This window comes from Syngnathus acus, chromosome 17 (genome assembly GCF_901709675.1).
Source record: "Syngnathus acus chromosome 17, fSynAcu1.2, whole genome shotgun sequence".
Classification (NCBI taxonomy): Eukaryota; Metazoa; Chordata; class Actinopteri; order Syngnathiformes; family Syngnathidae; genus Syngnathus; species Syngnathus acus.
The window spans coordinates 5090216-5113836 of NC_051102.1; the positions used below are offsets into that span (position 1 = coordinate 5090216).

The 23621-nt window shown below is 52.9% G+C and overlaps 4 protein-coding genes and 1 long non-coding RNA gene across 11 annotated transcripts; 4 read left to right on the plus strand and 1 right to left on the minus strand.

Moving 5' to 3' along the window:
• Positions 1-324: 324 nt before the first annotated feature.
• Positions 325-2852, plus strand: lactb2 (lactamase, beta 2). 2 transcript variants are annotated; one of them, XR_005100914.1, is made up of 8 exons: positions 325-537; positions 867-1027; positions 1090-1210; positions 1416-1594; positions 1738-1886; positions 2210-2297; positions 2361-2493; positions 2525-2852. XR_005100914.1 is itself a non-coding variant. In XM_037276730.1 (7 exons), the coding sequence occupies exons 1-7, from the start codon at positions 416-418 to the stop codon at positions 2405-2407; spliced, it is 867 nt and encodes a 288-aa protein (XP_037132625.1). In that variant the 5' UTR covers positions 325-415; the 3' UTR covers positions 2408-2852. The 2 variants fall into 2 exon arrangements, 1 of the variants encoding a protein (XP_037132625.1); XM_037276730.1 differs by having other exon boundaries at positions 2361-2852.
• A 123-nt stretch (positions 2853-2975) lies between these two features.
• Positions 2976-12888, plus strand: smg7 (SMG7 nonsense mediated mRNA decay factor). 2 transcript variants are annotated; one of them, XM_037276646.1, is made up of 23 exons: positions 2976-3124; positions 3615-3646; positions 5119-5236; positions 5315-5447; positions 5641-5809; positions 5893-5964; positions 6175-6325; positions 6547-6682; positions 6748-6889; positions 7334-7511; positions 7588-7658; positions 7904-7964; positions 8031-8150; positions 8702-9125; positions 9267-9390; positions 9458-9771; positions 9973-10248; positions 10463-10615; positions 10703-10780; positions 10898-11048; positions 11118-11294; positions 11604-11752; positions 11893-12888. In XM_037276646.1, exons 1-23 carry the CDS (start codon positions 3099-3101, stop codon positions 12004-12006), a joined length of 3369 nt encoding a protein of 1122 aa, XP_037132541.1. In that variant the 5' UTR covers positions 2976-3098; the 3' UTR covers positions 12007-12888. The 2 variants fall into 2 exon arrangements, with proteins under 2 accessions (XP_037132541.1, XP_037132542.1); XM_037276647.1 differs by lacking the exon at positions 10463-10615.
• A 900-nt stretch (positions 12889-13788) lies between these two features.
• Positions 13789-16669, plus strand: LOC119137379 (cytochrome P450 7B1). 2 transcript variants are annotated; one of them, XM_037276655.1, is made up of 6 exons: positions 13789-13889; positions 14583-14719; positions 14981-15580; positions 15719-15925; positions 15986-16164; positions 16239-16669. In XM_037276655.1, exons 1-6 carry the CDS (start codon positions 13807-13809, stop codon positions 16527-16529), a joined length of 1497 nt encoding a protein of 498 aa, XP_037132550.1. In that variant the 5' UTR covers positions 13789-13806; the 3' UTR covers positions 16530-16669. The 2 variants fall into 2 exon arrangements, with proteins under 2 accessions (XP_037132550.1, XP_037132549.1); XM_037276654.1 differs by having other exon boundaries at positions 13807-13889; positions 15719-16164.
• A 262-nt stretch (positions 16670-16931) lies between these two features.
• On the minus strand, positions 16932-23550 carry LOC119137380 (erythroferrone-like). Of its 4 annotated transcripts, XM_037276658.1 has the most exons (11): positions 21181-21280; positions 20049-20334; positions 19801-19922; positions 19515-19708; positions 19224-19328; positions 19003-19105; positions 17986-18116; positions 17811-17922; positions 17653-17734; positions 17506-17584; positions 16932-17418 (listed from the first exon to the last, which is right to left on the minus strand). In XM_037276658.1, the coding sequence occupies exons 4-11, from the start codon at positions 19674-19676 to the stop codon at positions 17320-17322; spliced, it is 873 nt and encodes a 290-aa protein (XP_037132553.1). In that variant the 5' UTR covers positions 19677-19708; positions 19801-19922; positions 20049-20334; positions 21181-21280; the 3' UTR covers positions 16932-17319. The 4 variants fall into 4 exon arrangements, with proteins under 4 accessions (XP_037132553.1, XP_037132551.1, XP_037132554.1 ...); XM_037276656.1 differs by lacking the exon at positions 21181-21280 and adding an exon at positions 23458-23550 and having other exon boundaries at positions 19515-19922; XM_037276659.1 differs by having other exon boundaries at positions 18010-18116; positions 19515-19922; positions 21181-21285.
• On the plus strand, positions 18442-22307 carry LOC119137382. Its single transcript, XR_005100906.1, has 3 exons — positions 18442-18561; positions 18991-19158; positions 21313-22307. It is a non-coding gene; the product is annotated as an uncharacterized LOC119137382 (long non-coding RNA).
• Positions 23551-23621: the final 71 nt, after the last annotated feature.

The window sequence follows — 23621 nt, forward strand, 5'->3', positions numbered from 1 at the left end:
TCATCCGAAAGACTCTTTAGGTAGTCCTGTTTTGGTTGGCAACCAGATCTTTAATTGAACCTGGTGGAATGGTCATTGCTTGGTTGTCTTCTGTCCATTTGGGGGCGCTATGAAAAGGGGGGGGGGGGGGAAGCATCGTAAACAAGAGAGCAGCAGTGTTGAGGCGTCCAAGACTGGGACTGCATCGCTCAACTAAATGCGTCAAGCCGCAGTGATGTCAGACTCCATCAAGCAATAGCACCACCAAGTGTCCATTTTGCGTAACAGCAATGCATAGATTTATTGTGAAGGCTGCTCGAAAGCAGGAAGTAAAGAATGCGATTCGCAACTTCCGGTTCCGTTCCTTATAATTTGTCAGTTTCGGCTCACTTCGTTTACCCTTTGCACCCCTTCTGTGGTCGGTTGCTTTGGGCTCATGAGTGCGTTCATTCCGCGTATCGAGCAGCTGTCTGCCCGCGTCGTTCGGGTTTTGGGTTGCAACCCGGGACCGATGACGCTGCAGGGCACTAACACGTACCTGGTCGGAACCGGGGACAGGTGCCATAATTATTACGAGATGTATTTATTAATCGATTCCATTCATGATCGCAAACAAGTAGGGTTACGGTAGTTTTCATGTCGTTTAGACAAATTCCTTTTAAAATCGTTCACGTGATAGCATTGTTGGAATTAATTGTCATGTCTTCGTGTTACTTGGGCAGCGTGAATTTAATCCATGACATGACCCCGTGCCTCCCCAGAGGACTTGGCGTTGCTCTATTGAGTGTGTGTGGATGCGAGATGACGTCGTTCAAACTCGGCAAAATAATACGTTTGCAAAACACAAGCATCATGTGTTCATTCCGTTCCGTCTGTCCTTTCTTTAGACGGGTGCTGATTGACACGGGGGAACCGGCTGTCCCCGAGTACATCAGCAGCCTGAAGGAGGCGCTTAGCATGTTCCGTGCCAGCATTCAGGAGATTTTGCTCACGCACTGGCACCACGACCACACGGGCGGCGTGGACGACATCTGCAGGGACATCACGGGTGAGGACGACAACAAATACGGTAGACTGCAACTTTGACAGCATGCGTATCCTTTGCGGCAGGTTCTGGGCTCCGGGTCAGCAAGCTCCCCCGATCCAGCCAGGACCGGGAGGACTCGGGAAGCCACGAGTACACCTACTTGAAAGACGGAGATGTGGTCCGCACGGAGGGAGCCACGCTCAGGTCAGTAGCCAAACTTCTTCAATGTTGCCAGATGGAACGACATCACGCCGAGGCACTCATTTCATTCGACACTTGCCAAATACGTAGTGGGATCGATTGGAAGAATCAATCCAATTGAATTTGGCATTTCCGACCAGCCTTAAGTATTGACAACCAGTCCAAAGAGTAGATCTTCCTCCTCCTCATCATCATCATTCTTTTTCAGGGTGGTTTTCACGCCGGGCCACACCGACGACCACATGGCCTTGCTGCTGGAGGAGGATCGGGCTCTGTTTTCAGGCGACTGCATCCTGGGCGAGGGCACGGCCGTCTTTGAGGACCTCCACGACTACATGCGCTCGCTGAGGAAGCTCGTGGACGTTGGCGCTGATCTCATCTACCCCGGTGAGGCAAAAGTGTGCCGTCGTCCTGAGTTTGGCACTTAGCAGGACCAATCTCCTCCTCAACGGGGAGGCGGGCAAGAGGCTCTCGTCCAGATTGCCTGTCTTTTTCTCACCGACCTGAAGAAGTGACTGGTCGTTGTGCAGGTCACGGCCCCGTGGTTCAAGATGCCGGCAGCAAAATCCGACACTACATCAGCCACCGCGATCAGAGGGAGCGGCAAATCCTGGCCACCATTCGGGCCAGAGCCGGCGCGCCCATCTCCACCACGGAGCTGGTCAAAACGGTCTACAAGGTACATACCGCCTCAGAGCCGATTGTTCGCACAAGGGCCAACTGACGGAAATGGCGTGAAATGGAGCGCACGTCAGAGTTGAAGCATACGTCAATACAAGCGTTTGCCGGGTTCCCGCTCACAACATCTGGCCACACTTTTTGGGACTGACTCCGGACTTCAATATGATGTTTGCCCTCTAGGGGGCGCTCTGGAGTTAGGGCAGCTCTCAGCTGGCTCAACAAACGTCTTCGCATTTATTTCATTGTCCTTTGCTTTTTCTAGAAAGGGAATCAATTGAAAAACAAGTCTGATTTTTTTTTGTGTTCTTTTTGTTTGTGTAGGACACTCCTGAGCATCTGCATCAGGCGGCCAACGTCAACCTGGTGCACCACTTGAAGAAATTGGCGAAAGAAGGGAAAATAAGTCGAGGTGAGTCATCTGCGGAAAGGACGCGTAACCGTGACGACACTAGAGCAGCTATTTTTCTCTCAGTGACGACGGAATCGTCACAGAGCAACACGTGGAAGTGTCATCTTTGACGGCCATCCTCCGTCCTCGACGCAGAAAGAAACGTGTGCATGTGTGTTTGTGTGCATTCACAAAACTGACGATAGAAGACAAATTCAAGATTCAAGAGTTTTTGCGACTTTACAGAGAATAATCTGCAGAAGACAAAGAGCACCAACGTGTTCAAGGGCAAAGTGACGCGTGTCACATTAATTAATTTCACATTTGTGAATTCTATTTCTATATGTGTAATTTTGAGTGAATTGTCAAAAAATCTCATTAAAAATGTCACATTTGCAGTTTGGAAAAGTTGCACAGTTTGTACATATCAGCATATACTACTGCCTTTTCTATATATTTTATATCCTTTATTTTCTATGCTCTGACTGCTCTTTATTTAATTTGCTTTTTGTACCAAAGGAGCAGTGCTCAATTTTCAATGTACTGTGTACAAAGACAATAAAGGCGATTCTGATTAGGTGCTGACGAGAAAGTGAAAATAGATGACGCACTAACATTGACGGAAGTAGATTTTCGTCCGTCACACACGTTCACACTCACACAAGCGCCCAGACACTCGCGATGACATGAACAGACATAGGCACACGCCCCTTGCACACGAAATGTGAGAGGCGGGCGGGCTGACAGGAAGCAACAATATGGCGGCGTTCGTGTTGTCAACCCTTGAGCTCCTCGTTGCGTGAACGCGGGAGAGCCGTCACGATGAGCCTCTGCGCGCACTTTGTCCGGTAGGTTGCGCTCCCCGGCTCTTATGCCGACACATACGACACGAGGAGCGGCAAGAAGTGGCCTGTGAAAGCGACGTTCGCTCCTGTTTTGCTGGCGTGCTAAGGCTAAAGCTAGCGTCGGCTAGCTAGCCTCCAACATCAACAAACAGTCGATGCCACCACATTGCGCGGATACAGTCGCTTTTCTTCGCGCATTCAAACGTCACTTTGACTTGAGTATGTTTTTCGTTGTCGTCGCTTGGCCATTTGCTACGTAGCTTTCGCTTTTTGCTAGCATTGGCGATGTTGTACAAGGTTGTGTGACGTCACGAGGGTGCGTGATCAATATCCTTGACAGGTGGCGGTTGTTGTGAGGCTACGCGTCGCAGTGCGCTCGCTGCCAGAGACTTTAGCGTCACGACGATATTTGCGTGACGTTTAGCCGCGGACCTCATTGGGGTTGAAGTGTGTTGTTGTCTAACCCGCTGCTCTCTGTTGTGTTGACGAGCAGACAGGCAGAGGCCCTCAAGGCGGACATGACAGGTGAGTGCCTTCGGCGTCGAAGTTCACGCTTATAAAAAGAACGTCTTTCACTCAAAATGGACCTTTTCCTTCATTTCGTCTGAAAACTTTGTGACATTGTGTTCCATGGTACCCGGGCAAAGAATTGTATGATCTAATTTTCATGATATCAACTGCTGGGGGGGGGGGGGGGGATTAGGGGTTGCAGCCCATCGTTGGGCGTGAGGTGGGGTACACCCCGAACCGGTCGCCAGCCAATCGCAGGGCACATTATAGATGAACGAGCAAGCGTTTACAACCTCACGAACAATTTCGAGTGTTCAATGGACCTACCGTGCACGTTTTGGGCATGTGGGAGGAATAGCAGGCTACCCGCTGAAAACCCACGCAGGCACGGGGAGAACATACGAATTCCACACATGGAGCCCAGATTTAAACTCACTGCACTGCGGCGGACGTGCTAATCAGTGACCTCCAATTTTCTGATGATGCGTACATGTAGGAAATTATGATGTGCATACTAGTGGCACATGGTGATCGAGTTTGTGACTTTGGATGCTGAAACATGGGATTAGGGTGCCAACAACTTGCAGAGAACAAGCAGTTGTCATTTTTACCACAATGAACACAATCACCAAGTTCCACACTATTGTGCACTTAAGTTGGTGTGACATCCCAACCTGTTACTGTTACCTTGGCAACAGAACACACTGCACTCGTTTTGAAATGCAGCTACGACCACATGATTGTGCCGAAGTAAGAGATTTAAGAATATGAAGCGATATCCGCTTCCCAATCATCGTGTTTGTGACTTTGTGTGGAAGTCTGTCGTTACCATGGCAACACAACACGGTATTCTCAACTGACGAATGATGCTTTGTTGGGAAATGGAGTTACGGCCTCGATGAATGAGCCGAATCAATTTGTTTTTCTTATCGAAAAATAAATCAAGACTAACCGGTTGGAAGATTGTTTTCATTTTTTCTTCTTTGAATTGGTTCAGTCCATCGGGCCTTTGTAAAATAAAGCAACCTAATGTTAAGTGGCGATGGACTTCTCCAGCCCGAGATCTAGTGGTGTCACATTACCAGAATTTCAGTAGTCGGTACCAATATCTGTGATTTACTACGATTCTCGATACTAATTTGGTGCCACGGTCAAAAAAACAACAGAATCCACTTACTATTAAAATCATTTTTTTTAAAACTCTTTAAACCGTGTAGTAAACTTTCTACATGAAAAAAGAGCAGCAGTGGCATAGAGGCTTTAAGTCACACATCTATAAAAACATGCAAGATTGATAATAGATAACAATATTCAACTCTATACATTAAAAAAGAGCAGCAGTGGCATGGAGCCTCTCAAACCTCTCAAGCATTTTTTGCGAGTTGGCTTGTTCGAAGCTATAATTGCTCCGTAGTTGCCATGGTAACTGCAGCGCTGCTTTCCGGTGGCCAGCTCTTAATTGCCATGCATGCGTTTGCGCGGCGCAGACTCCAAGCTGGCGGCGGCTGAGGCGTGGACGTCCCGCCAGGCCCTGCAGGACTTGTACCAGAAGATGCTGGTCACAGACCTGGAGTATGCTTTGGACAAGAAGGTGGAGCAGGACCTGTAAGCGCCGTCCTGCCGGGCCCATCCCTCACCTCGCCAATGCGTGTGACCGCCTGTCGTCCGCGGTCCTGCTTGCAGGTGGAACCACGCCTTCAAGAACCAGATCACCACCTTGCAGAGCCAGGCCAAGAACCGTGCCAACCCCAACCGCAGCGAGGTCCAGGCCAACCTGTCCTTGTTCCTGGAGGCGGCCAGCGGCTTCTATACTCAGGTGGGCTGATGTTCGGACCAGTCGCCGATTGGTTTCGTCGCCAGCTTTTTGGGCTCGGCGGCGCATCTCAACCGGTGGCAACGACACAAAGAAATGGCGATGCTGTATGTTTGCTGGGCTTGGCCGCTTCCGTTTGTGGGCCCAGAGAGGAGCGAGAATGCTCTGGTCTGACTGGCTGGCCGGCCCTGTGCAGCTGTTGCAGGAGCTTTGCAGCGTCTTCAACGTTGACCTACCGTGTCGCGTCAAGTCTTCGCGGCTGGGTATCCTCGGCGGCGGACCCAACGGCAGTAGCATTGTGACACCACAGCCCAGCTCCTGCTCGTACATCTGCCAGCACTGCCTGGTGCACCTGGGCGACATCGGTGAGCAAGAGCCAGATCAGCGAGAGGAGAGGAGCGGGTTAGGGTGGCCGTCTGACCTTCCGCCGCCTTTTGACGCTTTTCAGCACGCTACCGCAACCAGACCAGCCAGGCCGAGTCCTACTACCGGCACGCCGCCCAGCTGGTCCCGTCCAACGGTGAGTCCCTGCCCGCCGCCCCCTTGACAACTTGCGAGCACATCGACCTTGAGGCCGCTTGCCACCGGGCCCGTCGCGTGCGCGGCTCAAGCCCAAAGGAGGCCAACCTTAGTTCCAGCATTAGCTTTCCATGTTAGTTAGCACCGGGGAAGCACAGGGTTAGCTTCCAAAGTTGAAGAAGGAGCAGCTGATGAATCTGGTGCCTTCCAGGTCAGCCGTACAACCAGCTGGCCATCCTGGCATCTTCCAAAGGAGACCACCTCACCACCATCTTCTACTACTGCCGCAGCATCGCTGTCAAGTTTCCCTTTCCCGCCGCCTCCACCAACCTGCAGAAGGCGCTGTCCAAGGCTCTGGAGAGGTAGGCGCCGCGTGGCGTGGCGGGGTCTCGGCTCACACGCCGCTTTGTGCCATGTGTCAGAAAAGGCCGCGCGATAAAGCTGAGGCCATTGCCGCTCTGTAGCAAACTGGCCATTCGCCACTCCAATGCGCTCGTGCCCAAAGCGTCTTGACGAGGGAAAAGCCGTCCATCCCATCACGTTGCGTCACTTAAGGTCCGCTCTGAAAAACATGTTTGCGCAGCCGCGAGGAGTCCAGAGGCAAGTGGAGTGTGTCCGACTTCGTCAGGGCCTTCATCAAGTTCCATGGGCACGTGTACATGAGCAAGGGATTGGAGCAGCTGGACGCTTTGAGGCAACGTCTGGAGGAGCAATTCCAGGTATGCGTGCGTCCTAGCCCCGCCCCCGCTGGCGCTGACCCATGTGCTTGCATGTGTGCTTGCAGAGGCTGATCCTGCAGAAGGCCTTCAGCTCGCAGCAACTGGTCCACGTGACGGTCATCAACCTGTTTGCGCTGCATCACCTGCGAGAAACGGCAGCCGACGGCCAACAGATGGTCAGCTGGCTCCAGCTCCTCGGCCTTTTCAGTAAGAACCGGGGGCTGCTCCATATTTCCTCTGCTTGGGCTTTTTTTTAAATTTTTTGGTCGGTCCGCCTTTTTCTTAACAGCGTCCTTGCCGTCACGCAGTGTTTTGCCAACAAGGCGCGAGAGTGGCTCGGTCCGTTTGTATTTTCAGCGCACCTTCTATTTTGAACGCCCGTGTCAGACCAAACATTTTCTGGCAAATGTGCGTTCATATCATCTTAGACCCCCAATAGAGGCAAAAGCGGCAACGTGCTCAGCTCGCCAATCTTGCCCTCACGGCACAATTTTATTTGCAAAGACGTAAAGACCATCTCCTCGACATTAACTCGGTAAATAGCGAGGTGCGGATGCTCGCTCGCTCGCTCCTGCCGCCAAGCCCCTGTATTCCGCAAGTTGCTCGAGCATATGTATGCCATCTATGGCCTGCCTTGGTTTGTCTCGCCAGTGTCCTTCCTGGGCCTCATGTGCAGCCGGGTTCTGCTCAACAAGAACCATGGCAGTGGCAAAGAGGAAGAGGAGGAGGTGGCAGGAGAGTGTCCTCTACCAGCCATCAAAGTTTCCCTGGATTGGCTCCGCCTGAAGCCCGGCGTGTTCCGCGAGCCCGCTGTGGACCAGAGGCAGCAGTAAGTTGGTGCTCGTGTCGTGCGGTGGTCCCGCAGCGGGCACACCGCTCACTTGTTGTCGCTTCCCGTCCTGCAGCATCTGGCCCTGGCTGGTCTCCATCCTCAACAGCTTTCAGCCCAAAGACCAGCACGTGTCTACATCTTCAGGTACCCGCTCCTTTGCCTGCTTTGGCTTGGCGACTTTCTGCGGTGACGGGCGTTGTCCCGTTCACCCGTCTTGGCTCTCAGTCCACATGAAGCACTGGTACACCTCAGTCGGTGGTCTCGTCTGTCTGGTTCAGGACTTGTCTTGATTGAGGCTGCTGCCTCTTTGCTGCTTTTTCACCTTTCTGTGGAGAAACATCTGGCAGTGTAGTTGGTGACTTGTGTGGAACGTTCTTGTTCATCTTCAGTGACGCCACTGCCGGAGGAGTTTGAGCTTCAAGGCTTCCTGGCTCTGCGGCCAGCTCTCAGGTACCGTTTCCCTACAACGTCGCGGCCGATAGCCAGACTTCCCTGACCTTGGCTTCGCTCTTTCAGGTCAGTGGACTTCAGCAAAGGTCACCAGGGCGTTCCGGTGGACCGCGATGTGTTTCTGCTGCGCACGCGCCATCAGAGACTGGTCGTGCTGGGAAAGTGGATCGCCGACAACCAGCCGGGGTAAGGTGCCTCAAATCGAGACTAGTCGGCTAAAACGGAACCCGGCCTCTTTAGTTTTGGAGCAAGCGCAGTAGCGACGTACAATCAACACACAATCGATGTCGGAATAAGCGTGTTAGTAACCACTTAACTCGAGTCAAGTAAGAAGTTAATTTTTTTGGTGGGTGGGGCGGTGGTAATATGTCCTCGACGCCGCTATTACTGGAAACACATTGGAACCTCAGAGGTCGGCCATTTTGCCACCTGCTGTCACAGTCACGACCAATCATGGCTCTCCTGTTTGGTCAGGTGACATTCTCAAGCTGAGCAGCAGTCAGCCGCAGCACTCGTGACAACACGTCAGTTTAACTATAATACATAGACTTAGCATCGACATTAATTAAGCTGACATTTACATTCAGTGGCGTGCTGGGATGATTTTTCAGCCCGGGAGTTTCAAATCCAACCGGCCCAATGGCAGGCGCACAGGGATAATAGAGTAGCGCTATATCACTTAACTCCACTATTTATGTAGAGCAAGCGTTCTGTATGACCCCGCTCCTTCCCCCCAGGCTCATCCAATGTCGCGCCAGCGAGGACGGCCTGCTGCTCTTTCTCAGCGACATTCCCGAGCAGGCCATCCAAGAGCCGGCGCAAGAGGAGGCGTGCGTGCTGCAGGAGGCGTCCAACGGTGAGGGCGGCATCGCCGGCCTCAAGTCAGTCCTGTCGGTGGGAAAAGCCGGCAACGCGTGGGCGGACGGCGCCGAGCGCCCCGTGGTCACTTTCAAGGAAAACATCAAGCCGCGCGAGCAGAGCCGGGAGCCCGCTCGGGTGCCGCATCAGAGGGACGGTGGGAAAGAGCGCCGCGACTCGGCCAAAGGAAACGGGCCGGCACCCTCTCCCTTGGTGGCCAAAAGCGAACCCAAGCGAGACGGCAAGAGGAAGTGCGAGACCAAGAAACCTGCTCAGGAGAAAGTTCCGGAAGCTGGAAAACAGGTCACCTACATGACTCTGCTCTTCTTCATCTTCCTCCTTATTATTTCCTCGCTACGTTCCTCATTCCTTATGCTTTATTTGTCTCCATCTTTGTCTTTTCTTCACCCCCACCCCCAATCCCTCCTGTTTTCCTTCTTTCAGGTGAAAGCTCAAACAGAGCTGAGGAAGACTCCGGTCACTCAACCGCAAGCAGCAACGTGCGCCGCTTCCCAGTTCATCCCCATCCATCACCCCGGAGCTTTCCCGCCTCTGCCCAGTCGGCCCGGTACGCCCACTTGCCCATCCGCTAGCACAAGCACACGAATGCTGAGCGCTCATGTGGCATTTTGCAGGCTTTCCACCGTCCACCTTCGTCATCCCTTCTCCCCCGGTGGCGTTCCCGGGCCTGCAGGTGAATCCGGGCTTTGCCTTCTCGGCGGGTGTGTCGGTGCCGGCCGCCTTCCTGCAGGCCCAGGCGGGCTCACAGGCGGCCGGCGGCGGCAAGCCGTCGCACATCCCGTACAGTCAGCAGAGACCATCCGGGCCTGGCGCCTCGGGGCTCGGCCAGCAGCAGCCGCAGCTGCCCCACTCGCAGCTGCAGGTGTCGTCACCCGGCAAACCCGTCCAGCCGTTCGCCATGGCCAAGAGCCCGCCCCACCTGCAGCAGGTCAGTCGCAGTTTTGCAAAATTAACAAAGTATGCTCAAGGGCACCTCGGCCAACTCTCACTTGTACAAATTCCCTTTTACTTTGTACGGAAACCATCTTCCGCTCATTTCGGAACCGTTCGCCTGTTTGCACGTCTCTATTGGTCACGAACGGTCAAGTGAAATCTTCTCGTGAGTCATGCGTCTGGGCCCCTTTGTTAGGCGTTTGTGCAGGATGCGCAGCTGTGGAGTCCCAGCCAGGCGGCGCTGCAGAAGCTTCCGCCATCCGTTCAGATGTCGCTGAAGTCACAAAGCTTCTACCTGACGCCTCAAGACACCGTCAAAGTGTACGAACACCAGGTAGCGCCACCGCCCGCCGCCGACAAGCAGATGAAGTTCCCGCCCTACTGGGACGCCGCCTCCTTCCGGCCGCCCGATGACAGGACGAGGCGGCCCCTGGAGCAGGACATGGCGGCCAGAGGAGGGGGGCCCTTTGAGGTGAGCCCACTTTCAAAGTAGCTTGCCTTCTTTGGCTTTTGCGTGTAGGTGTCCCACCCGCTTAGCTTTTCCAAATAGCTTTGCAACCCTGAAGCTCGGGTTGCCGTGGTGACCCGAGCACGGCTTCGCAATGGCTTTGTCACCGTTCCTTGCTGACTTGCTGTGCCTCCTCCGCCTTTTTGCCGCTTCCTCTCCTTCCTCCCTCGCTGCTCAGGGGACCTCGCGCTCGCCTCTTCTCCCTCCTGACCTGTTGAACTCTCTGGCTGCCGATGTGGACGACCGGGACCAGCCGCTCTTTTCTAAGTCTCCCGATTTGTCCCGGGCTCTGTCCGCTCCTCTTAGCTCGCTTGCCGGACCCAACATGTTTGTACGTAGCGCCGCCCTCATCCCTCCTCTCGCCGCTTCCCCTGCGTGGCCACGCCTCTCCTTCATACTGTCCCTTCCTCTTCCCCAGCTGCCCAATCACAGCAGGCAGACAGACGGCGGCCCCCGAGCGCCCGGCCAATCGTCTTCCCTCCTGTCCGCCGCGCAGGTTAGCCCCGCCCGCCTCCCCGCGACCACCAATCGGCTTGCCGAACGGCTGCTGGCCTTTTTCCTGCGACCAGTTTCCACCTCTGACTCAACTTTGCTTGTTATGTGTGCGTGTCAGGAGTACAACCAGAACAGCATCTTCAGTCAAGCCTACGGGAAGAAGATGGCGGCGAGCTCCAAGTGCGACGCTCCCTCACTGCAGCAGGAGACGTCGCTCTACTCGCTGTTTGAGTGGACGCCATGGTCGCCCTCACTGCCCGCCAGCTCAGGTGCGGTGCGTCCTCACGCATGCGCGCGGCACCAGCCGGCCGGCTCACCGCCTGGTCTCTGATTGGCAGATCACTCCACCCCGGCCAGCCAATCCCCTCACTCGTCCAACCCCAGCAGCCTGCCGTCCTCCCCGTCCACCCACAACCACGCGGCGGCGCAGGCGGCCTTCTCCAATTTCGGGCCCATCGGCGCGCCAGACAGTCGTGAGCGCAGAGCGCCGGACCGCTGGAAGGCCGACAAGACAGGTGCGCGAATTTCAAGCTAAACACATTGTGCTCCCCTTGCTTTTTCTTCTCTCACTGTCAGCCACTAAGTAGTGGTGGTCCTGTTGGTACTCAGCCACCTCAAAGCTCGTCAAAGTGGATTGACGGTGGGCCGTGTCCCCTGCAAGCCTTCTTCAAAGTGTGCTTTTGCATCCCTAAGAAACTTACACCTGCGCTACTGCTATCCAAATCCATTTCAGTTCAAACAGAACAAAGATGACAAAGCCTGTCATGTTGACGTGCATGTTGCGCAATACATCTTAGTTCAACTTTGCTTTGCGTCTGCTTCAGGCGGCACCAGCGGCTTGGGGTTAGACTACCTGCCGGCCGCCGCCTCGGATGCCGGCTGGCACCAAGCCCCACCCGGCGGTAGCTCTTGGGCCAATCAAGAGTCTCCCATGGAAGAGTCGTCCTCCAGCGTTCTGCTGGACAGCTTCAAGGTAGCCTAAGCACCGCACCCTCAGACGGCTGGCAGCACTTGTGCTCTTCTTGCCCCTGAAGATGTTCCTTCATTTGGCCCGGGCGTGCATGCGTGTCTTTTTTTTTTCCCCCAAATCTGCCGCCTTGGGCTCTGTTGCAGTCAATCTGGTCCAGCTCGATGATGCAGCCGGGCCCGTCGGCACTGGAGCAGCTTCTTCTGCAGCAAAAGCAGAAACAACAGCGAGAATACGGCGCCATGAACCCGCCGCACTGACCTCCCCTGCCCCGTACGATGACATCATCGACATCATGGCTGCCACACTTTGACGAACGCCAGCAACCGTTGGTGGACGCCGGGGGGGTTGGAGAGGCGTTGCCCTCTCCGCCCTTGAAAAACAAGACCAAACAGGATGAGACGAGGCCGCCTCCACTGAAAGGGGGTGGGCTGATGCCAACAAGGGGCGTCGCGACACCGCACGCATGTCATCATTGCTAACAAAAAAGGCGCGCACACAGAACAAAAGCACACACGCATGCGTGAGTGGACAGGCAGAACTGGTTTGTCCACGCTGGACATCCGCCAAGTCCACTGCTGCAAGTATGAGGGGCAGCGAGGACCCCGCGGTGGTCAGGTGACCTGAAGATGGAATTCCTCACTATTTCCATTCGTCGGAAAGGAAGACGAGGAGGATGTCTCAAAATGTCTGGCGTGCCAGGTGTACAAAACGGTGTCGTTAGTGATTTGTCATTTGCCGTCTTTTAGGGTGACAGCTGCTGTAATCATCTCGCCCGCTAGCTCAATAGTTTAGCCCGTGTTAGCATTTCTTCCTCTTGTGCCAGTTCTCGAGCAGACGGGAAGTCTTCTGGACGATTCATTTTAAACTTAACGACGACGGGAGGATGAGGAACAAAGAGTTGTCTGCTTTATAAATTTTAGCGTTGCGGAGGCATGCGACAATGTGTGACCGCTGGCCCGAAGCCCCGCCTCCTCTCACTTGCACGCCCATGAAGGGGAAACGCTTGCCGATGAAAGTGGCCCGTCTCGACGTTGACAGACGGTGTGTAGGAAATGCTCATAATTGCGTGACGAAGATCATGGGCTGCTACTGCTCTTCTTTTTGTGTTTTTGCTGCCAATAAATAGGAAATCTCTCATGCTCCGTTGTGTGTGCGCGCGTCCGCGGAATTTGTCAATGATGAATGAACCAGTTTTTATTTTTTCAAAATTCTATCCAAATGAAAATCCTGTCATAATGTAAAAACATGATTGACGGACTGAAGAAATTTACTGACGGAAGCAAGTGAAGATTACTTTGGTCTGGCTTGACCACTTTATCCTCACAAGGGTCGCAGGCGTGGCGGTGCCTCTTCCAGCCATCTTAGGGCGGTACGCGGGGTACACCCTGAACCCGTCACCAACCAATCGCAAGGCACACAGACAAAACATTTGCACTCCCACTCACACCTTGGACCAATTTGGAGCAGTCAATCGGCCTACCATGCATTTCTTTGGAATGTAGGAGGGAACCAAAGAAAACCCAGGTGGGCATGGGGAGAACATGCAAACTTCATACAGGAAGAAGCCTGGATGTGAACACGTGCGGACCAGTGCGACACCATGGAGAAGTATCTACACAAATGTTGACAGCCTGAAATTCTATTCGCGACGTATTGGAGGTCTCAAACCATTTTGTCCCCACACAAAATGTTGCACTGCGTAATTGTTGATTACCAGATGCACCTTTTTTGGAAGCAGCTGTTGTGTTCTCTTGAACAATCGGTCGATGTTATGAATAAACCGTTTTTGACTTCTGCGAGTCTGTCACGTGACTGGAAGCGTCATCAGGTTTTTCTGTATCGTTCGCAAATAAGTCACGCCCTTCTCCTCAAATCTAGTCACTGTGCTACGATGTTTAGCGGGTAAACACTTGTTTGTCTTGCGTGCCTACACCGTGAGTTTGATTCCCACATTTGACAGTGTGAATGTTTGTGAGTAACGATGACAAAAAAAAAACTTTAGCGGGTAAGCGGAAGTGACGCATTCTGCCTTGTATCTTGTTTGTGACAACCACAAGATGTTCACGCCGCTGGCGTGCGCGCTCCTGCTCGTCGTCGTCGCGCTCGTTCCCGTCGTCATAAGACGCCACCGCCGGAAAAGGTCAGTGATGCCAGAAGACGCCCGCTTCCTCGTGACGTCACAGTCCAACTTTTTTTCCTCCGTTTTCCTTGCGTTGCTTGCTAGTCACTCGGGTCACTGCAATCGATTGCGAAATAAATCATTGATCAAGCGATAAGAACCTGCAGCGTCCGTTTTATGATTATGTTGCCACGTTGGGTGAAAAGTGTGCGACAGCCCGACTGGTCGCCGATGTTGGCCGAGATCCTTCCAAAAACAACTTTTGAAACTAATACTAAACCTCTTTATAATAGAATCGTTTCGTCTGTGTAGAGTAATTGAGCCACTTCTCATTTGTTAGTATTGTTGTATCTACGCTGCAATTGTATAGTTCTAATGAGTAGAAATGACACGAGTTTTTTGTTTAGTTAATTGTTTTATTTAATAGCAGGCCTTTATTATTTTTGGTTCATTTTCAACAGTTTTTTGTTGTAGCCACCTGGGGGCAGTATTGAGGGGGAAAGGGGGAATAAATGATTGTTTTGCTTGCTTATGTGGAATAAAAACAAGTAATGTAATTATTCACAGTCTGTAAGAATTTCTTTTTCTCTCTCCTTATCCTCCACACACTTCGTTTCCACCTCACCATTCCAAATGAGCCGCCACTGCCTGCCTTATTTTTGACTGACGCATCACATGACAAATGACAAGATGTACTGGTTTTGTGCGTGTCAGATGTGAAGGCGAACCCCCGCTGATAGATGGCTGGATTCCGTTCCTGGGAAAAGCTTTGGAGTTCAGGAAAGATGCTCACAAGTTCCTGGAGGAGCAGCGGAAAAACTTTGGAGATGTTTTCACCATTCACATGGCAGGTTGGTCTCGCTGCCTCGCTCCAAATTTTGGGGGGCGGTCCCCTCATAATCCTGATGCATAACATTTTACATTTTGTAATGTTGTAAATGTTGCAAGTGGACATTGTAATTAGAGGATGGTGCATCAGTAATTTTGCTGCTCCGTTATTCATCCGCGGCCCGGGCACCCATCAGTCATACGTCCATCAGTTGCTGAAGCAAAGATGAAAAGTGCCATTTGAGTCGAATGGGAAATGGAGTCAAGCGCAATTGATTTGGCAGGTCGCTACATGACCTTCATCATGGACCCCCTGATGTACCCGGCAGTCATCAAAGAAGGCCGGCGCTTGGACTTCCACGAATTCAGCGGCCGTGCAGCGCCGGCAGCCTTCGGCTACCCGCGCATCACGGAGGGGACCTTTCCGGGCCTGGCCGAGCAGATCGAGCGTGCCTATGGCCTCCTCCGCGGGGAGCAGCTGACGGCGCTGACGCAGAGCATGATGGGGAACCTCATGACGCTCTTCCGTCAGGACCACCTGAAGCCGGGCGCCACCTGGCGCGAGCGCGGCTTGTACGACTTCTGCCTGGACGTCATGCTGGAGGCCACCTTCCTGACCTTGTACGGCCGGCCGGCCCAGGGCTCGCGCCACACCCACGCGGCACAGCTCAAGACCCACTTTGTTCACTTCGATGAGGCTTTCCCGCTGCTCATCGCTCAGGTTCCCGCCTGGCTGCTGGGCCGGGCCCGCGCCGCCCGCCGGAAGTTGACGGACTACTTGGCGGCGCCCGGGATGTCTGACTGGGCCGACGCCTCGCTGTTCATTCGGCGCCGCGCCCAGCTCCTGGAGGGCCACCCTGTCATGGGCGACGCTGACAAAGCGGGTGAGTACAACTTTTGCTGCCGTCGCCAATTGCGCTGCGGGTCGGGCCCGCTGGAGCAAAGCGTTCCCAGTTTCAAGATTAGCTCGCGCCAGGCACTTTGACACAGAGCGAGGGGTAATGCTGAGCGTTGCCTTTCAGCGCACCACTTGGCCATGCTGTGGGCATCGGTGGCCAACACAGCGCCGGCCGCCTTCTGGGCAACGTACCACCTCCTGAGGCACCCGGAGGCCCTGCGAGCTGTCCGCCAGGAGATCCTAGAGGTGCTGGAGCGCAGTGGGCGTGGGTTCAGCGATGACATGGACCTGGCACTCGCCGCGGAGCAGCTGGACCACATGATTCTTCTGGGTAGGAAACCCGCCGCCGCCGTCGCCTCTCATGCCCGCCTGACTTGCCGCTGGTCCTCAGAAAGCACCGTCCACGAGAGCCTACGCATGTCTTCGGCATCCATCAACATCCGTGTGGCTCAGGAGGACCTGAACCTGCGCCTGGACGCCGAGCGCGTTGTGGCGGTGCGGCGAGGTGACATTGTGGCACTGTATCCGCGCAGCGTGCACATGGATGCCGGCATCTACGAGCAGCCGCAGGTAGCGATCGCCGTCACGTCTTTGCCCGACCACTTGTCATTCTTTCTCCGGGGGTGGATTTGGTGTCCCGTCAGGCGTTTCGCTTTGATCGCTTCGCCCACCAGACGGAATTCTTCAAGGACGGACAAAAGCTTCGCCATTACTTGATGCCATTCGGCTCGGGCGCGTCCATCTGCCCGGGACGCTTCTTTGCCGTCAACGAGATCAAACAGGTCGTGTGTCTGCTGCTGCTCTACTTTGATCTGCGGCTTGAAGCGGGTCAGCCTGACCCGCGGCCCGACGGCAGCCGCGCGGGCCTCGGCATTCCGCGGCCCGATCAGGATGTGCGCTTCCAATACCGCCTGCGCAGCGCTGTCGCTCGCTAGTCCCGTTTTTTGCCAGTCCTTTCTGTAAAACGCTCGCAACATAATTCTCAATCTTTATCGGCACTATGCGGAAAAACTGCTAAACTAGCCATAATGGTTGCTTGCTATCGATATTACCACCGCGGCTGGGCTCAAGTTTTCAACAAGATTAATATGCCCTTCAAACTAATGGTTCAAGCTAACACAGTCAAAGTAACGGTTCTGTATGAACCATTTGGCCCTCTTGAATTGTTTTTGGGTTGATGTGGTTTACGCCACTAGAGGGATGTGAGAGTCTTAATTACTGGGACCCCAATAAAAGCCAGGTGGATTACGACACGGGCGGGGTTGACAGGAGGAAAAAGTTTTCGACTGTGCCGACGCGCCAAAAGGTTACGAGATCATTTACAGTGTCAAGGAAAATAAACCTGCAAGTATCTTTTTATTTGTACCATCATCAACAGAACTCTCTGTCTGCTTATTTACGTATTTTAAGTGCAAAGGCACATGTCCTAACAATCAGCCATCATACAGGGTTAGTCACTTCAGGTTCAATCTACTCAACCGATGGAAGAAGCCAGTTTTGAAGGAGCTACTCGCAAACTTTCCAGCTCCTCCCTTTCCTGTCTCTTAGATCGCTTTTCTGCCCTTGTGAAAGTGGCACGGCAAGGCAAGTCATTTCTGCAAATCGGGTGGGGCGTCCATCACATGACCGGCGTGGAACATATGCAAAGGACGGATGGCGATGCGGCGTCCGCTCAACTACTTTGTCCGAGTTGGAGCACATGCGGCTGCAGAAGGCGAAGCGGTTTCAAGTTCCCAGCAGGATTGCGGAGAAGAAGGAGTCTGGCAAGACGCGGATGTTGCCGGCCGTGGCATTGTCCACGTAGATGGCCGCGTACTCGCCAGCCTGAGCCGCAGAAAAAAGCAAGTTATTCTCCAGATCTCTCCGCCAATCTCGTTTACATCCGAGAATGGACTAACGATCAACATGTACCTGTAAGAAGAGCGTTCCCGTCAGAGTGATGCTGAAGGCTTCTCTCACGGTGGCCACGCCCACCACCGAATCAATGGAACTGGAAAGCACGCACGTACAGTCAGAGACCTCGGCCATGCAAGCACACGTATACGGCGCGCAACTCACGGTTTGGTGCGACAGAGTGACTCGATGCAAATGGCTGCCCTCACGCTCTCACGCAGTCGCACCTGAACACGTTCACCTGACTCTTCACACACACAAACGCAAGCAATATATGCAGATGGTGAGGATGACAACGATAATGATGACGTCACATGACTGACTGAGGCAAAGGCGGGCACTCAGCAGGTAAAATCCGGACTGGGTGGCAGTGTAGCGTCCGTGGCTCACGTCGAAGCCGCGACCGCGTTGAAAAGCAGCCACGAAGGGCGGGGCCTGCAGGGGCAGAGGTCACAGGTGTCACCTCGCCATCCGGCGGGTCGTTTGCGGGGACGTCACCTGACTGAAGGGGGGAAGCTCCACCAGACTGCGACTGGCCACCTGCACCGCTTGGGGGAGGCGGCCGAGGAAGGAGGTGGAGACTCGAGGAAGGCGCTCGCACAGCCCGCATAACACGTTCGTGGAGGCGCCTGCAACACGCCACACGGGGGGGATGGCTGATGGTGGAGTGGTACACTCGCCTGTCTTGTGTGCAGGCACCATGAGTTCGATTCCCACATATGACGGTGTGCATGTGTGTGAGTCTGTGACTTAAAAAAAAAAAAAAGAGGGGAAAAAAAACACGCCACACGAAAGACAAGACAAGGATTGCGGAGCGCCGATTGGCCGCCCCCAGGTAGGCGCCCACTTGCGTTCCTCCATCCGCACTCGCACAGACTCGCCCACATGTATCCACGTTTGCGTCGATACAGAGCCACGCCACTGCGTTTGCTAGCCTAGCATAATGTGCTGATGGTGGGAGGGCGGCGAATAACAACGGAGCCCCGGCTCAGGGTTTTTCCTGAGTGAAGGCGAACACGTCGAGTGGAGGTGTGTTTTGCACTCCCCTCAGAAAAGCGAGCGCTGCATTGTTAAGTCCAAATGTGTTTCCCTTCCTGCAGTGGAGGCTCCCTTGTCGGGCGGACGGTCTCGCTGCAGAGATGGTTTTAGTGGCGCAACTTGTCCTTGCCTAAACCCTTCAAACTGCTGGCTTCAAAATTGGACCGACTCAGCAAGGAAAAAATAAAAAAAAGGGCTATATTGACACAACTTCCAGGGTCAGTCCAACTTTGAACCCAAATTGGCTGGTATTTAAACCAACATTTCCACGGGTGTATGCTGTTTTTTTCCACTCCAAACGCTTCTCTTTGCACTTATTTGAGAGCCGCTTCGTACACAGCTCGCAGGCCAGCGGCCTTCATTCTTAACACATAGGCAAGATTTCAACACAGTTGCGTTCCTTGACGTTACTTTCCAGTGAAAAAAGCATTTTGCTTTTGTTGTCACGTCCCCAAATGTGGCAAGCCGCGACGTTACCGTTGAACCTGACGAGCAAGTCGTCGATGAGCTGCCGCCGATACGGACAGGGCGCCGGCCTTCTCGGGGAGCTGCGAGATCCTGGAGGTCCCCGGGGGACGTGCTGGACACATAATGACATGGCCACCGCAATAAAGACAAAACTTGTCGGCAAAGGTGAGTGTGTGCGCTGAAGAGGAAGCCGGTGTGTGTCTGAAGGTGATTGTTGGCTTCCAAGTGACCTTTGTCGTTCTTGGGGAGCTTTTGCGGGCGTCTGAGTTGTTGATGAACATGAGCCAAGATGTCCGCGGTGAAGGTGGCGCAGGCGGTGCATGCGGAGACTTGTCCTGGAGGGAGCAAAGCCGGCACAGGTTCATTTGGCTTTCACTTCATCTGAACTGCAACTTGATACGGTGGACCCCAATAGTTCCAATACTGCGTGGTGATCACAGAGTCACGACACGGTGGCGGAACTATCCGGATCCACACCATCAACATCTCTATCTGGTTTCGAGAGAAGGTGTGCGTGTTACCTGGACCACCTGCAGCGCAACCTCCTGACCGCTGCTTGTTGTGTTCACCATCATCGTCATCATCATCATCGTCATCATCATTGGGCGGTGTCTGAGTGTCTTCATGTTTGGATGGCGCAAAGACTTACCTTCTGCCTCTAGCGTAACCATCTCGTCCTTCATTTATATGTTCATCGCACGCCTGTGCACCCATGCTAGAGATAAGGGAGGCGGAGCTAGGGTGATGTAATGTTCCATAGAAAGGCCTGATAGCCTAGGGACGCGCCCCTTTTATTGCATCACCCACATGTCATCATCTTCTGGTTGACCAAGATGATGGCATCTTGCTTTTCTTCTCACTTTTACAAGATCGGTGGAGATTCAACATGACGCTCTCACAAAACTTAAACTTGTGAGCAGTATAGAGCCCTAAAACAAAATGGGGAAAAATGTCCATCGCAAAAACTTTGCATTCTCTGGAAAAAATGAGCCAAGGGCTCTGGAAGTCAGCGACGTCACATTATAGTCATTTTACATGCAACCATTGTCTTGAACCTGTATGTGTGTACAATATGGTCCATCCATCCATCTTCTTCCGCTTATCTGGGGTCGGGTGGTGGGGGCAGCAGCTTTAGGAGGGACGCCCAGACTTCCCACTTTGTCCAGCTCATCCCGGGGGATCCCAAGGTGTTGTTGCCAGGCCAGCTGAGAGACATAGTCTTTCCAGCGCATCCTGGGTCATCCACGGAGTCTCCTGCCGGTGGGACATGCCCTGAACACTTCCCCAGGGAGGCGTCCAGGAGGCATCCGTTCCCTGCGGTCCTCCCATGCTGCTCCACACCTTTTGTGAGCAGAGGCGGAGTGTGATTTAGCAAGCTATGGGTGGAGTGATACCCTTCTGCGTTCTGCAATCAGACTCACTTGGCCTCTGCAGATAAATGCATCCAGCGCTGTGCCTTTAAGAGCAGCGCTGTGAAGTCTCGTGAGAGCGCTTCGCGGGAGTGCGATTCAGACCAGGAAGTGAATGGAGCACGAAATGCCCGCCATAATGGACGGCCTCCGTTCTCGGGGGGGGGGGGGGGGGGGGGGGTGCTGGAGCCTATCCCAACTGTTATCGGGCAATAGGCGGGGGACACCCTGAACCGGTTGCCAGCCGATTGCAGGGCACACAGAGACAAACAGCCATCCGCCCTGAGAAAGATATCATTTCTGATAGTCGCAATAAACATGTCGGCCAACGTGCGATTGTGGCAAGCAGCCAGCAGGTGGAGACAAGGTCTTGCGCGCAACTCTTCTCCTTAACCGCTTCGCCAACTTTTCACGCCAAAAAATACTTGACAACTCTCCAATTATCACAAAGAATGACTTACATGAAAATGAAGGCACCTTGCTGGCTTGAGTGTCACTGCAAAAAAACAAGACTGAGTTTTTAGTCTTAGAAAGTCTTTGTATAACTGGAGGGAACGTCAACGCTGCGCTCCGAGAACATTGAAGTCAACTATTTCCATTTTATTTTGTCATCTTTCTGAATTCTGAGTCAAAAAAAAAAGAAAATGTTTTAACCATGGTATGGTCAAAGTATTACATGACAATATTGATTATTGCATAAAAGTTATCGTCATGTATGTAAAAACATAAATTATGTCTAGCCCCCGCCCCCCCAGGTAAAAATTAGTGACATTCTTACTTTCGAACTGCGCAAGCACTTTTGATGACAAAACTGTTTGCAAAAGAATGAAAAGCAGACAAGTGTAGTGCCTTTTTATATCTGTGGTGTCTCAATTACTGATGTCTTTTATTTCTTTTTTCAAATGTCTAGCTGCTCAAAGTGTGGAGGAAGGCAACAAACGTACCTGTGGGAGCATACTGAGCCCCTCCCCCACCTGCAGAGCCCCCAGCGACGACTTGAAAAGACAACACCTCCTCCCACTGTTGTGCATGCTCTTTTCATGCAAATAAAGCACCACGCACGCACACACACACGCATACACACACGCTACGGGCGTGTAACAGGAACAGGAAGTAACAGTCTTTGCACAAACACTCCCAATGAAAACTGGTTTGTATTTCGGGATATTCGGTGGTGTGACGCGGCAGACGTGTTCTTTCTAGCCTCAAACTTCACCGGAGTCCTGCAGGAGGAAGGCCAAAAAGTACATCTTAGGCTCAACGGAGATCTTGATGAAGGACACCTCATTGGTCCTGGAGTGACCCGGCTACTGAACTACACACTTTCACAAAATCCTTTGGGGGAACTAGGTGATGGTGAAGGGGGTGTGTGCGGTTGGAATAGCTGGAGCCATTGAGGGAACAGCGTTTACGTTCAGTTCAGGGCAACGTAGAGGAAAGAGCAAAGTGGAAAGCTCCCAGGAAAAACAAGATGTTGGGAACCCAAAAGAACCACGAGATGGCCTAAGGAACAAATAACTGGCTCCCAAGGAAAAGAGTGGCGCTGAAATAGGAACAAGGAGATGTAGATGTACAGAAAAAGCAGGTGGTGCGCAGGAGTCAGAAGTAGATATTCAACAGTGAGGTCTCAATGTAATAAGGATGCTTTAAAGAGAGTAAGAAGCAGCACTTTACAGGCCGGATTGTGGACGAGCCTTCTCATCAACCGCCTGCACTATGTGAGGACCTGGGACCATGTCTCTGAAACTGTCCCACCCCCTCCAGCTATAAACGGGGGAATAAAATTCAGGAATATTCTATTTTTTACTCCTTTTAATGCTTGCCTGATTTTGTTCTTTTTCTTAAATGATGACTGCTATATCCTGGAATTTCCTCGTGTGGGCCAAATAAAGAAATAGCTCATCTAAACATTGTGCTGAAAGAAAAAGATGAATTGAGGATTTCATTCAAGTGGAGTGCACATCAACTAAATAAAAAAAAACGGAGACTTGACTACAAACACAACTCGCATCAAAGTTCCGTTTAAGACTAAGTCAACCCACCGTAGTGAACAAATGGGCTGGAGTGACGTACACAGTTGGAACAAACCGTTCATGGAGTAACATACACAGTTGGAACAGTTCATGGAGTCATTCTTTTGCTTACCGCCGCACGCGCACACTTAGTACTTTTAGTAGTCCCATTCTACAGTAATTACATGGAAAAAACATTCGCTAAATGTTATCTTTTAGCATGTGGTTATACTGTACAGGCCTGTTTCCTTTAATTGTAAATATGCATAAAAACCGTTGTAGATGCCTGCAATGCATTGATGCCATTCAAATTCATTACATTGGGGGGGTGCGCGCGCGGGGGGGAAGGGTGCGCTCGTTATTGAAATTTGACGCTCGGCCTCACTTGCGATCGGGCGCAGTCGCGCTTTACGACGCACGCGCCGACGTCGTCGTGTTAAAATGACGGACGGCGAAGGCGGCCAATCGACGTTTTTTGCGGGACTGACGTGCATCGGCGTTAACCCGCTCGACCAATGGGGATCGTTCGAGCGTCCGACTGCGTTCGCGGCCCGATCTTCAATGCCGCCGTATGTTGCACGAGTCCCCACCCCCGAACTGCTACGCCTAATGGCGGCCGCATCTTTTTGCACATTCTCATGTTCCGCTTGTAAAATCCATGTGTTCTCAAGTCGGTAAGGAGAAATCCGTGTTGTTTCATAAGAAGGTTGACGAGTATTCGAGCTGGGTTCTGGTTGCTGATTTTTTTTTTTATTGAGGGGGGGGGCACTTGTCTCGTCGCTTGTGTCATACTTTGTGCACTTTTGAGCAAAAGAAGGAAACGAGGTCACGCGCTCTCTCGCGTCGTTCACTTTCAGCACTTGGGAGTTTAGTATGGATCCGTTGGTCAGGTCGCAAAAGACGAAAGAGAGGAAGGTAGGCAGGCAGAGGGGAAGAAGTGCGCCACTGGGACGACGGCGGAGAGGGAGCCTCAAGATGGCTGCCTGCCACTCAGGGGAGGGGCGAGCGGAAAGCTCAAATGGCGACGATGACGCTTCGCTTACTTTGGGTGCCGATTCTCCGACGACGCTTATCTCGCCAGCTGTGGCCGGGCGTCGGCACGCAAGTATGCGGTGCGATGTATTTAAACGTCAGCCGTCGTTTAACTCTTCGTACAAATTGACATTTTGTCATTTTTATTTCCCTCCGCCTGAAAGGGCGGGAAATG

What these genes read in the sequence shown, in the direction of transcription:
- lactb2 (XM_037276730.1), top strand. Translation starts at nt 416, where the DNA reads ATGAGTGCGTTCATTCCGCGTATCGAGCAGCTGTCTGCCCGCGTCGTT. An exon ending in ACGGAGGGAGCCACGCTCAG is followed by an intron (nt 1,211 to 1,415) that starts GTCAGTAGCCAA and finishes ATTCTTTTTCAG; the next exon opens with GGTGGTTTTCACGCCGGGCC. An exon ending in AGAAGGGAAAATAAGTCGAG is followed by an intron (nt 2,298 to 2,360) that starts GTGAGTCATCTG and finishes TTTTTCTCTCAG; the next exon opens with TGACGACGGAATCGTCACAG.
- smg7 (XM_037276646.1), top strand. Translation starts at nt 3,099, where the DNA reads ATGAGCCTCTGCGCGCACTTTGTCCG. An exon ending in CCAGCTCCTCGGCCTTTTCA is followed by an intron (nt 6,890 to 7,333) that starts GTAAGAACCGGG and finishes TTGTCTCGCCAG; the next exon opens with TGTCCTTCCTGGGCCTCATG. An exon ending in GCACGTGTCTACATCTTCAG is followed by an intron (nt 7,659 to 7,903) that starts GTACCCGCTCCT and finishes GTTCATCTTCAG; the next exon opens with TGACGCCACTGCCGGAGGAG.
- LOC119137379 (XM_037276654.1), top strand. Translation starts at nt 13,807, where the DNA reads ATGTTCACGCCGCTGGCGTGCGCGCTCCTGCTCGTCGTCGTCGCGCTC. An exon ending in GGGCGACGCTGACAAAGCGG is followed by an intron (nt 15,581 to 15,718) that starts GTGAGTACAACT and finishes GTTGCCTTTCAG; the next exon opens with CGCACCACTTGGCCATGCTG. An exon ending in GCATCTACGAGCAGCCGCAG is followed by an intron (nt 16,165 to 16,238) that starts GTAGCGATCGCC and finishes GTGTCCCGTCAG; the next exon opens with GCGTTTCGCTTTGATCGCTT.
- LOC119137380 (XM_037276656.1), bottom strand. Translation starts at nt 19,676, where the DNA reads ATGAAGGACGAGATGGTTACGCTAGAGGCAGAAGGTAAGTCTTTGCGC. An exon ending in GAGTGCCCGCCTTTGCCTCA is followed by an intron (nt 17,735 to 17,810) that starts GTCAGTCATGTG and finishes GTGTGTGTGAAG; the next exon opens with AGTCAGGTGAACGTGTTCAG. An exon ending in TCACTCTGTCGCACCAAACC is followed by an intron (nt 17,585 to 17,652) that starts GTGAGTTGCGCG and finishes CGTGCTTTCCAG; the next exon opens with TTCCATTGATTCGGTGGTGG.